The sequence below is a fragment of the Miscanthus floridulus genome, chromosome 17 (assembly GCF_019320115.1).
Source record: "Miscanthus floridulus cultivar M001 chromosome 17, ASM1932011v1, whole genome shotgun sequence".
Lineage (NCBI taxonomy): Eukaryota > Viridiplantae > Streptophyta > Magnoliopsida > Poales > Poaceae > Miscanthus > Miscanthus floridulus.
The window spans coordinates 62,711,227-62,725,454 of record NC_089596.1 but is presented as its reverse complement, the minus strand read 5'-3'; the positions used below and the strand labels follow the sequence as shown (position 1 = coordinate 62,725,454).

Genomic DNA, 14,228 nt, shown 5'->3' with positions numbered 1-14,228 from the left:
CCAGGCTTCACCAAGGAGGAAGATAGGGATAAAAAAGAAGCTTACATAAAAGAAGCTCCAAGTTGCAGTAGCCAGCCCAGCTAGCCCTGCTTCAAATACCAGAAGCAAGAAGAAGCTCTAGCTATAGTGAAAGGTGTCTGCTCAATGTTCTTTTGGTGATGTGGTTTTGGAAAAAACACCTGCTATGTGATGGCACGACTGTTCTTTTGCTCTGTGATGAATGTTCTGTGATGACATGACAGTACTTAGCTGTAGATGAAAATCAATAACTTAGCTGCTATGTGATAAATGTTGGTGACATGAAACATTTGTGATGAAAAACAGTAAGGTAGCTGCTGTTATGTGATGAATATTTGTTTACTGTTGCAGTACTCTAATTGTTGTTATATTATTCTTATATGTTGTTGCATTATGGACAAATGAACAATCTTCATATTCACCATTCAACATTGATTCATTAATTCATCCATCCATCCATTCATCCTTGACTACTCACACATACAAATATGGTTGATGACCTATATATAGGAGGAGAAGCCTAGGGGCTTAGTTGGCGCCAACAACCCTGACTTTGGCACCAAAACGCCCGGCCTGGGGCTGGCATGGGAATGACACAGAAGCAGACCAACTAGTTCACAGAGCCTCTCAAGTTTAAGGACATCTAAGTCATTTGGCTGCGCCGTTACTCATCGTTAGGAGCAAAACTGTATGAATGACGTGTTGAATAAAAGTGTTTAGCATTATGGCAACCGGATCCGTGTAAATTTTTTTGATGGCACTTAGAAATAAAGGTGTCTTTCGTAATGGCACACCGAGAAAAGGCCCAATTTTCAACCGAAAATCCCAAACCCGCTTTCCCTAGCTTAGCTCGAAATCTTCACATCTCGTGAGGAGTCCCGGACCCCGTGTCCCCGTGTACGAGGAACACCCAACGTGTCCAATCACCGCCCAGAATAAGCCACCCAAGGCCACAGACAATGCACCACGCGGAGTCGCTGACTGCTGCTTCCCAACCGGAGGGCCGGCGAATGGCACCCCGATCCACACGTTCATTGCGAATCGCGCGCCCTTCGCCTATGCCGCAGCCCATAGCCGAGGCCGAGGCAGCCCGCGCCGCGCCAAAGCCTTCGCCTCCCCTCCCCCGATGACCAGACGCGCACCGGCTCCCCGTACCGCGAGCGAGAGCTACGCGGGCGCAACCGCGCAAGCCTCCAACCAAAACCCTCCACCCAAACCCGTGGCGCGGAGCAGCCGGGTAGGCGCCCTCGCGCGCCACCACAAGCGCAAAGAGACCTCGCACCCCACCAGCCTAATCCCCCCGCGGGCGGGCAGATAACGGTCGCGGCACGGAAAGGGCGAGAGAGGAGGAGCTGAGAGCGCTAGTCCAAGAGGCGCGGAGGAGGAGGGGACACATGGCAGAGGAAGGGGAGGAGGCGGTGCCGCCGGCCGCGATGGTGAGGGAGGAGGACGCGGCGGCCGGGGAGTCGCCTCCGCCGACCGTGGACTTTGGGCTGCCCGCTGAGCTGATGTCCGTGCTGCCATCGGACCCGTTCGCTCAGCTGGACGTGGCGCGCAGAATCACCTCCATCGCGCTCTCGCACCGCCTGGGCCGCCTCGAGGCCGAGGCGGCGCGCCTGCGCTCGCAGCTCGCCGACCGCGACGCCGAGGCCGAGGACCTCCGCGAGCGCGTCGAGCAGCTCGACGCCGCGCTCGCCGTCGCCACCGGCCGCGGAGCGGCCGAGGCGGCGCTCCTGCGCTCGCAGCTCGCCGAGCGGGACGCCGAAGCAGAGGACCTCCGGGAGCGCGTCGAGCAGCTCGACGCCGCGCTCGCCGTCGCCACCGGCCGCCTCCGCCGCGCCGAGGAGGAAAAGGTAATCGCTAGTCAGTTTACTAGCCGCCTCTGGGGCGCTGCGCCGCCTGGCTGAGGCTGAGCTGTGCTTTCCGGGGAATGGTGGCTTCGGTCGGTCCCACCTGTCGGCGACTCTGGTCCCGCGACGCTTGCGCCTAACGTCGTCTCTATTTCCAGCAATGTAGCTGCGTGATATGTATGCTGCGCAATTTGGGCAACCGAAATTACTTAACAGTCGAATGCTTCTTCATGTTCTGATCGTGGATGATGGACGTACAGGAGGCACTGCTGCGGGACAACTCTGCGCTGTCCAACACCGTTACAAAGTTGAACAGAGATGTCGCCAAGGTACCAAAACACTATTGCCTTGCACTTTGGGAAGAATTTGACAGATTTCTGTGTGTTGCGCTACCAGTTTTGAACAATTACGTAGCAATCTCATCATAATTTCAAACTGAACTTTGTCGTCCTTAACATTATAATGCAAAAAAAAGAAAAGGAATGGCAACGGGTAGGGAAAATGTTAACATGTCAAGCATTTTGTCTCTCGTAAGCATGTCCAACCATTGATTGGTGCTGTACATAAGCCTTGATTGCTATACCATTTTAATTTTTTAAACTTCATAGTTGTGTATTCTACTTTGTTGTGCAGTTGGAAGTTTTCAGAAAGACACTCGTGCAGTCACTCCAGGAAGATGACAGCAGTGATGTAAGTCTGGCATTCAGGCTGTGTCTAGTTGTTAACTCAAGGACCCAGAAAATGACTAGCATTTCAATTCTTCCCTTGTTTGTATTTGTAGCTGAATTGAGAGTGATTTATTTTTAAATTACTTTTCTATAGAATACTGCTCCCACGGCAAGAGTTGCAGCAACTTCAAATTTCTCCTCTGCACCATCAGGTAGTACATTATTCTCGTGGTCTTGTGCTAGGTCCACATTATTCTAGTTCCCTAGGGTAATGTTGACTGTTGGATTTTGTCAGATGAAGATTCTGCATTTCCAACTTCCAAATCATCACAAATTTCAGAAACTGCAAGTTCAGTTTCGGAGGAAAATAGCCAAGTTGACCCAGATGGTACATTCCCGTTTCATATAGTTAATCTTGTCTAATACAAAAATATGTTGAATGATGTTTTACGCACAGAACCTTTTTGTACTTGCAGCACCTAGGCCACCCCGTCCTGGACGTCCACATGTATTTTTGCCGTCATACAACAGCACACCAAGGATGACTCCCCCAGGCTCACCTCCAAGGCGTTTTGCATCGGTATCACCGCCAAGGCGGCATTCAATCTCCGTTACGTCGATGAATATGTTTAATGACAGGTCCTCAGGCTTTTCTGGTCAGCATAGCTCTCCATTTGACGCTCCAAGTCAAACAGGTTAGCTCATAACCCCAAGAGCTAGTTATACTGTATGTAAACACTTGAATGTTAATGCTGCTTTGTTCAGCAATCAGCATATATTACATTTAATTGGTCAAGATATGTTACAATTTCACTGCCATCTGGTTGTAAATATCAAAATGTATTGCAGTTCCACTGGACCCAAAAGTGAACTATTTGTTTGCTTACTAGGTTCGGATCTTTGATTTCTGTGTTTAACACGAAATCATAAATAAGCTATCCATATACTCTTTCTCATTGAGAGTTATTTGTTTTAGGACGAACAAGAGTTGATGGAAAGGAGTTCTTTCGTCAGGTCAGGTATGTGCAGAAGTGCTCTTTTCCAAGTATTCAGTTTAGCAGTAGATTTTTTTCTCGGAAATATACCTCAAGCCTTGTGAGTGTAATATTTGATGAACTAATAGAAGGAGTTTGGTGTACTTATTTTTCTTTTGGAAATTATGATCATTAGTGCCTTCAAGAACTGCACATAGCTGCACAGTAGGCTTAGTTGATTCGAGGATCTTGTTTTCCATAAATCTAGAAAGAAACCTTTCAACTCCATTGATGCTTAATTGTTACAAAGAAAATTTTGTTCATTTTTCCAAGTGCGTGATTGATTTCCCTCTTTAACTGTTGTACATGCAGAAATCGATTGTCGTATGAGCAGTTTGGTGCATTCCTGGCTAATGTGAAGGAGCTGAACGCACACAGGCAGACCAGAGAGGTATAAATGGATCAACACTGAATGAACATCTGTTTGGGGATTTATGAACTAATTTTCTGATCCCCCTTTTGGTATTCTTTGAATGTCTCTTACAGGATACCTTAAGAAAGGCTGATGAAATCTTCGGTCCTGAAAACAAGGACCTGTACACCATTTTTGAGAGCCTAATAACTCGCAACATTCGCTAGTCTCCTCAAGGGTTGAAACATTAACCATGATTACTAGCGATTCAAGTTTTACCGGTATACTGTGATTACGATACTCATCACTTTTTTTTATTTGAAGTCTGTAGTCTGTTGTGGATTCTTGGTATATAGTTCTATAGTTGCTTATGTCCATGTAGAGTCCTGGGGTTTGTCTGGAAGCTACAGTTTATATTCTAATACAAATGGAGGAAATATTGGAATAAAGGGAAATACATTATTTGTCTGATATTTCTTGAACATAATTAATAGACTAAAATGCGTGACAAGTGAAGAACAAAAGTTTGACAGCCAGCAGAGTACGTGAAATCCATCTTAAGATAAATTTTATTGCTTATTAAATCCCTTTCATACAACTGTTGTGTTGAGTATCTCCTTTAGTTTTTTGTACTATGCTATAAGATGGTCAAATATGATGTAAACTGTTTTGGTTTTTTGGCATCTAATCTTTAATCCTTTTCCGGCAATATTGTACAAATAGATTACTTATTTTCTATCCTTTGCTATGTCCGCCCCTAAATGTTTTTGTGGCCTGCTCCAAATTGCCTTTTGCTCTTCAAATCTCCCAACAACAGCAGATTGCTTATCGTTAGCCAAAGAATTTGCCAAATGGTTGTGATATGCTACAGTATTCAAACTATATAATACATTCACCGGCTTTGCGCTCTTCTTGACCAAAATTTGCCCATTTGTGCTTTCGGTTGTGTTGGCAACAATGCATATTGGCTTCACTTTCACAGAGGGTTCCAAGTCAGATCCTTGGACCATGTAAACTGCGCCAAGAACTTCTCCAAGAAATATGTCCTGCAGTTGAAAGAGTTTACACAGACAGATCATAAAAATGATCAAAGACTAGCAGCCTGTTCGGCAGCCTGTAACTGCCTGTATCTGGCTTGGCTTATCAGCCAGCCAACAGTGTTTTTCTCTCACACCAAATCAGCCAGCAGTACTTCAGCCCATGGTTTATAAGCCAATCCAAACCAAAACGAACAGGCTGAGGTTAGCTGTCAACAGTTCAACATAGGCCAATTAAATAAGAAAAGTATGTTTTTTCCGAAATTAAACTTCTCTAAATTTGATCAAGTATATAGAAAAATATATTTTCATTTGCAATACCAAATAAATGGGTTTTTTTTTCTCGAGAACGTGCCCGTTAACACAACCAAATAAATGGATTAACAAGACATATTTCATTAAGAATTTAATAAAAACTAATTTGATATCACATATGATGTATTTTTCTACAAACATAGTTAAAGTTAAGAGAAGATTGACATAGAACAAACTAAAATAATATATATTTTGGAACAGATGGAGTATTAGGCTATGGAACAAATTGAAGTTACTAATGCACTTTTGCCATAGAGGTCACTTACCATGTGGTGATAGAATTTCTGTTTCCTCTGAAGTTGCTGAAGCAGCAATAGCAAACGATAGACAAGCTTTGATTCGGGAGTATGCTGGGTGTGTTGCTTCAAAGCTCCAAGGACACCCTCAAATGAAGCAACCTTTCGTTGCACGGTAAGAGGAATGAGGGTGATATTCAGACTAGATTCTAGTACTGTTTTGCGGCCAGTGGATGGAGAAACCGAATTTTTTACTTTTTAGCTATTTTTTCAAAAGTTTCTCACAAATAGACCTTTGACGAAAAGGATTCAGAAAATGGACTCTTAGCTCGGCGCCATCGATGCTGGCGCCGAGCTCTTAGGCGCGAAGCAGACATGGGGGTGACATGGCAGGCAGCTTGGCGCCAGCAACCCTGGCGCCGAGCTCGGCGCCAGGGTTGCTGGCGTCGGGCTGTCTGTTTTAACCCCGGCCATGATCATGATGGGAGGCTGGGGCTGGGTGTGGGAGCAACAGCAGCAGCCATGGAGTCCAGTCCAGTCTAGTGCACCCTGTTTCTGCATGTGATGGTCTCTGACTGCGCGCCTTTCCTGTCGGCTTTGGCCACCCATGGACTCCAAAAAAAAAAGCAAAAAAATAGAGTAGAGCCATGTAGCCGAGATACGACTCCTACACTAGCAGCAGACGATGAAGATCTTGTACCTTGGAATTCGCGAAATTCACGCATCGTCCGCGTCGATCAAAGCTGCCGCATCCCTGCATTGCATGCCTTGCAGCTGCACTGCACTGCATGTAGGCGGAAGAGTACAGTTACATTCGTGCTTTCTTTTTTTTCAACGCAAGTGATCGACTTTTTTCATCAGTCTCAAAGCATGCGCAACAAGATCACTTTATTTTATGTAGCAGGAAGGAGTACTATCAAGTAGTACTCGGTGTTTGTTAATCCACCTTGCTTAGTAATTATTAACACACAACACCGATCGGTGTAGTAGTAGGTTAGTGCTCTGAAAAGTCCTGGGAGATTCAAGGTGAGAGCAGTGGTTACTATAAGGAGAATAATGAATTTTTATTTAGGATCTTTGAAATTAATTGGCAAGTATTGTTACGCTAGCAAATAAAATAAGTATTGTTGCTTTTTTCTGGTACTATATTTGTCGAGCTAATATATATTGCTTGTAATAATATACAATAATGTCATATATTATTGATTATCATAACCACAAACATGTGTGCTCCGCACATGTAATTCTTGGTCCTTGGTGTCATAGGAGTGATTTTCATCACATATTTAGATACGAATATGCCTTTTCATAGAGATAAATATGTCTTTTTATAGAGACACGCGTGTGCGTCACTGGTGCATGGCCACTAGTTAAATTAAAGTCTCCGGTGAATGAAGGAATGAGTCAGTTTTGGCGTCAACTACCGAACAACTAGTACTACTTGATAGTACTCCTAGGACAACAAGCGCTTTACACGTACTCCTAGATACTAGTATCGTTAACACTCACAATGCAAGAAACTATTAGCACTCCATTAAGAAAATGCAACTAGTGTCGGTTAAAGTGGTTCATGTTTAATTAAGTTTTTAACAAATAATATTCATATTTATGATTTCAAATCAATTATTATAAAAATACATTTCGTAATTAATCTAATAGTATTGATTTGATATCATAAATATTGATATTTCTTATTTTTAGTTTGTCAAATTTAAGATATTAAAACATGACACTACGTTAAAATTGCATTTTTTTTCTAGAACGGAAGGAATACTAGGAATTTAGAAAGATACACCGTCATTCATTAGCAGCAAGGTGCGATGCATACGTGCGTGGCCTAATGACTAATGAGCCGTCTCCCTCTCTCTCTCTTAAATGGAAAGAGAAGCCCGTCGGTAAGCAAAACGCTATAGCTGCACGTTCTTCGATCGCTTGCGTTGAAAAAAAAAGAAAGCATGCATGTAACTGTACTCTTTTGCCTGCATGCAGTGCAGTGCAGCTGCAAGGCATGCAATGCAGGGATGCAACAACTTTGATCGACGCGGACGGTGCGTGGCTTTTGCGAATTCCAAGGTACAAGATCTTCTTCGTCTGCTGCTGGTGTAGGAGTCGTATCTCGGCTACCTGGCTCTACTCTATTTTTTTGCTTTTTTTTGAGTCCATGGGTGGCCAAAGCCGATAGGAAAGGTGCGTAGTGAGAGACCATCACATGCAGGAACATGGTGCACTGGACTGGACTGGACTCCATGGCTGCTGCTGTTGCTCCCACTCCCAGTCCCAACCTCCCATCATGATCATGGCCGGGGTACATGACAGACAGCTCGGCGCCAGCAACCCTGGTGCCGAGCTCGACGCCAAGATCCACGGCGTCGAACTCGGCGCTAGGGTTGTTGGCGCCGAGCTGCTTGCCATGTCACCGCTACGTCTGCTTCGCGCCTAAGAGCTCGGCGCCAGGGACGCTGGCGCCGAGACGTGTTAGCTCGGCGCCAGCATCGATGTCGCCGAGCTAAGGGTGAGCTAAGGGTCCATTTTCTGAATTATTTCCGCCAGAGGTCTATTTGTGAGAAACTTTCGAAAAAAGGGCTAAAAAGTAAAAAATTCGGATCGAGAAACAGGTTGAACTCTGCATATCTGTTCGAGGGAACAGTGAACACATTTCCCTTCTCATCACTTCCATCTCTAAGGAGTCCACCGGCAACATAAACTCTCTGCATACAGGGAATTATAAATAATAAATATCAGTTTAGCATCTGAGTTCGTCACAAGCCAGAACTTCCTTCGAAGTCTCGTACTACTAAGGTGCAAAAAGAACTGACCTCTATGACAGAGCTGGCGTCCATGTTAGATAGTGAAATGCTGGCTAGATTGGTGAGAGGTCCGCTGGTAAGAACCGTGATCTTCTGACCTGGACCAAGTTGCTTCCTAACTGTCTGCCAAACATCAAAAGCATGTGGTTGCCGGCGTTCGGGGTGATCTAAATTTTCAGAAGTGAACCTAATCATGAAATAAACAGATGTGAAATGTTTTATGACAAGCATTACCATTCATATAAAGCGGCATTCAGTAGAGTGTTTACGTTCGAGGACTTCTTGGCAACGATCGAGCCAGTCCATACAATGTGTCTGAATCTACAAATCCACCACTTCCAAGAGGGATAGCATAAGAATTGTTGCAACCAAGGGTTGGACTGCCCAATGCAGTAGTATTGCCAGGACCGACTGGAATGTCGTCACGGCCCATCATATGTAGAACATCATAAACAATGTCAATGCTAGCGCTATCAGCCCAGCCGTTTCCATTGATCAAAACAGCCTAAAAATGATTAGTAGAGTGAGGTTTGTCAGGCATTCAGTGTACAAAAGAAAGCGAACCGCATTATTAGCTGCAGCATTTTGTAGTTTGGGACATATATTTCTCTCACCTTCAGATCAATTTCATGTCTAGGTTCTTTCAGGAGGTATATGAGTGACACAAAATCTCCAGGGCTCATGTCCATGTCAAAAATGACTGGCTTGCTCCTAGTTACATTCATGAAATCCGGTTTGTAGAGAACCTCTCTGTAATATGGAAACTGTGTACTTATGTTGAAACGGCCAGTGTTTTTAGGGAGATTTTAGAACCTGAAAAAGATGTTGGTGGCATTTGTGAGCTTGGATTTTGACATTGCGACTTGTGATTTTCAACCAAAAAACACGCGAAGTATGCTTCTTAGTTACCTCTAGGAATCTCTCCAAAAATTCCTTATCCAGTGGGCTATTCTTATTGGTGTTCTGCTTTGCGCTTGTTGCGACAAGCACCTGAACTGCTTATGGACCGGGCACTTCCTTAGTGTACCCATCCTAAGGAGAAATGCAGGTTTTCAGGCATCAGAGTTTGCCATGCCATGCATAGATAACATTTTGCATCGATCCAGTACATTGGTTATATTACCTGGCATCTGCCTCTGTTGCTTCCGGGCACCAGGCAGAAGGGATCTCTGATCCTAGTCTCAACATGGCCGCTGTGAACTCCACCCTCTTGCAATCCAAACTTGGGAGTAGTTCGTCCATCGAAAAATGGGTTAGAGCCGTCACGCACACCGTACGGTTTGTTGGATGTTACCACGGTGATGTTCATGTACTCGAGCTCGGCAAACTCATTATTGCTGCTGCCCGTTTCGCCATGGCGCATGCTGGAGAGGGCCACGCCGGCGGCAAATTGGTCCCACATGTAGAAGCCCTGCACCAGGAGAAAGGAACGAAGAAGCAGCTAGAAATTCATTCATGGAAGCAGCAGCGTGGAACGTCTTGCAACGCAAGCGTCAGAGGTGGGACGACGGAGAAGAAGAGCTCAGACTTGCCGTGTGGTCATGGCTGTCGGATCGCCTCCTCCGCTGCGCCAGAACGCCGTCCAGCGACAGGAAACAGTACTGTGCCTCGTGCGTGCTCTGGCGCCGCAGGAACTCGGAGTAGAACGCCTTCGTTACGGGGGATCGTGTTGGTCGCGTCGAGAGGGATCATGGTGACCGGGACGACAGAGTGGAGCACCTGGTAGGCGGCGAAGGGGTCGCCGAAGACGTTGAACTCGGCGACCGGGTGTTGGCGGTGGTGGCCGTGAACAGGTTGCCCGCCACCCTCACGCCGCCGCCGGAGACGTAGACGCGCTCCACGTTCCGCCTCAGGTGCGGGTGAGACATCAGGAGGAGCGCGAGGTTGGTGTGCGTGCCCAGCAGGAGCACCGAGGTCGGGCCGGCGGACAGCGCCTCCGCCATCACCCGCTGCGCCGTGGGCTGCCGGAGCGGCCGGTACCCCCGGGAACCCTGCGGGAGGAAGCCCTTCCGGACCCCGAAGTTCGTGTCGACGTCCAGCCGCCCCGGGAGCGGGATGGCCTGCCGGTACCGGCAGCCGCCGGCCGTCGACATGCCCTGCATGCACACGTCGTAAGTCTCTAAGTAAAATGCATGGTAGCTTGGACTTTGGAGCTAGCTAGCGGCTGGCGCTGGTTCTTGGATCTACTCTATAAGCTAGATAAGATAATAACTCTGTGCGTGTGTGAATAATTACGTAGGTACCTGGTCGATGAGTGGTAGGTAGCCACCGACGCTGCGTTGTACGTCGCCGGCGTCGGATATCCCGCCGTCGCCGCCGACGCCGACGAGGATGCCGTCGCGGCCCAGTAACGCCCTGACCCGAGACGACGGCTATCCACTCTACACGTTGAATGGACTACATCTATTAATTAACTCTCTTATGCTTTCGTTCTCGCTTCCCACAAAAAGATCGATCCGGAGTTAACAGTCTCCTAGGTTCAGGCTTTTAAGCTGGTTTGCCACTGCCTCGGTTCCGATGTGGACTAAATTCTCATAGCTACAGTCTCCCAATGCTACAGTACTTACATCACCTTGTCGCTACCGTACTTGGAAATTCGGCCCAGCCCATCAGACCGGTCCAACTTGGCCCATTTAGCGGGGTCTCACATACACCCACCCTTGAGGACTCGACGTCCTCGTCGAGGGCTGAACCAACCTACCCAAACGAGACAAATGTCCAGGATCGACTCTCTTGGCTCATGTCCATATTTCCAGCTCATCGGCCCAAGTGCCATGCCCTTGCAGAGCCATGCGCAACCTGTCCGAGCTCCCGAGCCATATATCAGTGAAACCGCGAGAGTTGGCTCCGAATACCATTTGTAACGCCTCGACCCGAGATGACGGCTAAGATCCACTCTACACATTGAATGGACTACGCTTGCTAATTAACTCTCTTACGCTTTCATCCTCGCTTCGCGTAAAAAATCGATGTCCTAGAGATGCTACAGTACTCACATCACATTGTCGCTACGGTACTCAGCAATTCGGCCTAGCCCATTAGACCGGCCCAACTTGGTCCATTTAGGGATGTCGTAGAGATGGTTGACGCACTAGCCCGACCTTGGCTAGAAGATGGCTCTCAAATTGACACACTAGCCTGTTCGCTTGCTCGTAAACGATCGTAAATTTCCAGCCAGAAATAGTGTTTTTCTCTCACACCAAACCAGCTAGCAGTAAATAATCCACGATCGTTTACGGCCTCCCGAACAAGCTGATGGCTACTGCAGGAAGATAGTCAAAGCCAAGATGCGCCATCGCTGTTCCTGTCCATAGTCTATCTACACCACTTTTTTTTCTCTCTCTTTTACCTAGTGATCCAGCAATTGCGATGCAATAAACAATTGACGCGCGTGCGCATGGGATTGAAATTCATCGGAGCTAGACCATTTCGTCAGACACGAAAACTATATAGGATACTATCACATCATATAGTTTGGCAGGCCTGCGCAGACAGACGCAGGACGTTACCGGTTACAGCGATCCATGTCTGATGTCTCCATCTCCAGGGAGCAGTGAGTGATCCATTACCTCCAGAATCCACGCCATGGTAACGAGAGAGAGAGCTTTGTTGGATCGGTAGAATAATCAGAGTCTACTCGATTACTAGCAGATCCACTCGGAGACTGACGCGCAGAGAGCGGCGGTGACACGTAGCACACTGCACACGGGCCACAAGACGCTACCGGACTCCTTGAGTTTGCCGAGTACCCGAAACACTCGGCAAAAGACATAAAACACTCGGCAAATGGTTCGCCGAGTGTAACACTCGGCGAACAGCACTCGTCAAAAACAGTGACGGCAAAGCTAACTTTGCCGAGTGTCTTTTATCGGGCACTCGACAACGTAAAGTTGAAACCGAAAAAATCCCGAAAAAATAGGAATTTTTACCCAAAAAAATAGATTTTTTTTATCGATGAAGGCCCCCACCGGCTGGCGCCCACCCATCTACGACATTTTTCACATGAATTTCATGGCTACGCGGCCGTCGTGATTCGAACCCGAGACCTCCCGCTGTGCACATACCTCCTCTACCACTACACCACACTCTCACTTGTGTCTGGATTCCGTTTTAGTTCTCAATATATTATACTAAACCGAGTGTAAATTGCATGTTTGAGGCCCTAAACAAATTCAAATAAAAAAGTTGTAAACTATAAAGTTTCATAACTTTTCGAGATCTACACTTTTAGTTTAGGAAGTTTTTCCATCCGAGGTCGTTCACAAAATTTGAATTTTAAAATTTTGAAATTCAAACATAGTTTTGCATGACAAGATGTTTTCAAATCAAAAAGTTGTAAACTACAAAGTTTCATAACTTTTCGAGATCTACACTTTTAGTTTAGGAAGTTTTTCCATCCGAGGTCGTTTACAAAATTTGAATTTTAAAATTTTGAAATTCAAACACAGTTTTGCATGACAAGATGTTTTCAAATCAAAAAGTTGTATACTACAAAGTTTCATAACTTTTCGAGATCTACACTTTTAGGTTAGGAAGTTTTTCCATCCGATGTCGTTTACAAAATTTGAATTTTAAAATTTTGAAATTCAAACACAGTTTTGCATGACAAGATGTTTTCAAATCAAAAAGTTGTAAACTACAAAGTTTCATAACTTTTTGAGATCTACACTTTTAGTTTAGGAAGTTTTTCCATCCGAGGTCGTTTACAAAATTTGAATTTTAAAATTTTGAAATTCAAACACAGTTTTGTATGACAAGATGTTTTCAAATCAAAAAGTTGTCAACTACAATGTTTCATAACTTTTCGAGATCTACAAAGTTTATTTTGGTTGTTTGGTCATCGGTTCATCCGACATGGTCGTTCTAACATTGTTCACAAATCTTATATATCTCTCTTGTAGTTTTATAAACTACGAGAGAGATATGTTAGATTTGTGAACAAATTTATTTTCACTTTGTCGTATGAAGAAAAGACCAAAACAAACATTGTACATCTTGATGAGTTATACAACTTTGTAGTTGAAACTTTTTTATTTGAATTAATTTACTGCTTCAAAATGTGCTTTGAAATTTTCTTTACCGAGTGTAAAAAAAAATAACACTCGGCAAAGAAGCTCTTTGCCGAGTGTCAAAAAAAAAAAACACTCGGCAAAGAGACTCTTTGCCGAGTGTAAAAAAAAACACTCGGCAAAGAGATTCTTTGTCGAGTGTTAAAAAAACACTTGGCAAAGAGTCTCTTTGCCGAGTGTCAAAAAAAAAAAAACACTCGGCAAAGGCGTCTTTACCGAGTGCCCGAAAAATAACACTCGACAACCCACCTGGCACTCGGCGAAGAGCCGATCTCCGGTAGTAAGATGAGAGAGCGTGACATGGCACCAACCTCGACGTCGAACTCGGACCGGTTCTGCTTGAGGATGTAGAGCAGCGCGAGCAAGTCGTCGGTGTCCATGTCCGTGTCCACCAGGAGCCGCCGCGGAGCAGCTGCCGCACCGGCGGCCGCTACTGTAAGGAACAACACGGCCACCGCCACGGCCACCGCCGCCCGTAGCTGGGCACTCCTGCTGCTTCCTTTCCTCAGAGCCGTCGCCATGGAGGACAGTTTGGTGCACGCAACGCAAGCGTGGGAGGGTCAGGGACTCAGGGAGAGTGTGCTAGTAGGCTGGTAGCTAGCAGCCTAGCGCCTAGGAGCACGGGGGACGGTTGCCCGTTGGACTCTTCTTCTCGCTGCCTTTCTGCATGACGGAGGGCGTTTGACGTGTCCATGCACAGCGGCTGCAGTGGTCGCTAGCTCACTATACAGCAAGAGAGTCGCGTATATACACACCTGCTGGAATCCTAGGATCTTAATTGTCCAACCAATTTCGCAACAGCATTATCATCAATGCTTTACTAAAGAAACACTATTTATGAC

General features: G+C 45.9%; 1 protein-coding gene and 1 pseudogene across 2 annotated transcripts; one reads left to right on the top strand and one right to left on the bottom strand.

Moving 5' to 3' along the window:
• The first annotated feature begins 1,146 nt into the window (after positions 1-1,146).
• On the top strand, positions 1,147-4,293 carry LOC136516469 (uncharacterized protein At4g15545-like). Of its 2 annotated transcripts, XM_066509870.1 has the most exons (9): positions 1,164-1,871; positions 2,129-2,197; positions 2,502-2,558; positions 2,691-2,748; positions 2,832-2,924; positions 3,013-3,231; positions 3,513-3,555; positions 3,883-3,961; positions 4,057-4,293. In XM_066509870.1, the coding sequence occupies exons 1-9, from the start codon at positions 1,413-1,415 to the stop codon at positions 4,147-4,149; spliced, it is 1,170 nt and encodes a 389-aa protein (XP_066365967.1). In that variant the 5' UTR covers positions 1,164-1,412; the 3' UTR covers positions 4,150-4,293. The 2 variants fall into 2 exon arrangements, with proteins under 2 accessions (XP_066365968.1, XP_066365967.1); XM_066509871.1 differs by lacking the exons at positions 3,513-3,555; positions 3,883-3,961; positions 4,057-4,293 and adding an exon at positions 3,386-3,441 and having other exon boundaries at positions 1,147-1,871.
• Positions 4,294-4,595: 302 nt separating this feature from the next.
• LOC136516467 (nucleoside hydrolase 3-like) lies at positions 4,596-13,907 on the bottom strand (annotated as a pseudogene).
• Between the last annotated feature and the right edge of the window lie 321 nt (positions 13,908-14,228).

Excerpts from the sequence above, each read along its gene's own strand:
- LOC136516469 (XM_066509870.1), top strand. The coding sequence starts at position 1,413 with ATGGCAGAGGAAGGGGAGGAGGCGGTGCCGCCGGCCGCGATGGTGAGG. Across the intron at positions 2,198-2,501 it reads TGAACAGAGATGTCGCCAAG|TTGGAAGTTTTCAGAAAGAC; the intron begins GTACCAAAACAC and ends TTTGTTGTGCAG. Across the intron at positions 2,749-2,831 it reads TTTCTCCTCTGCACCATCAG|ATGAAGATTCTGCATTTCCA; the intron begins GTAGTACATTAT and ends GGATTTTGTCAG.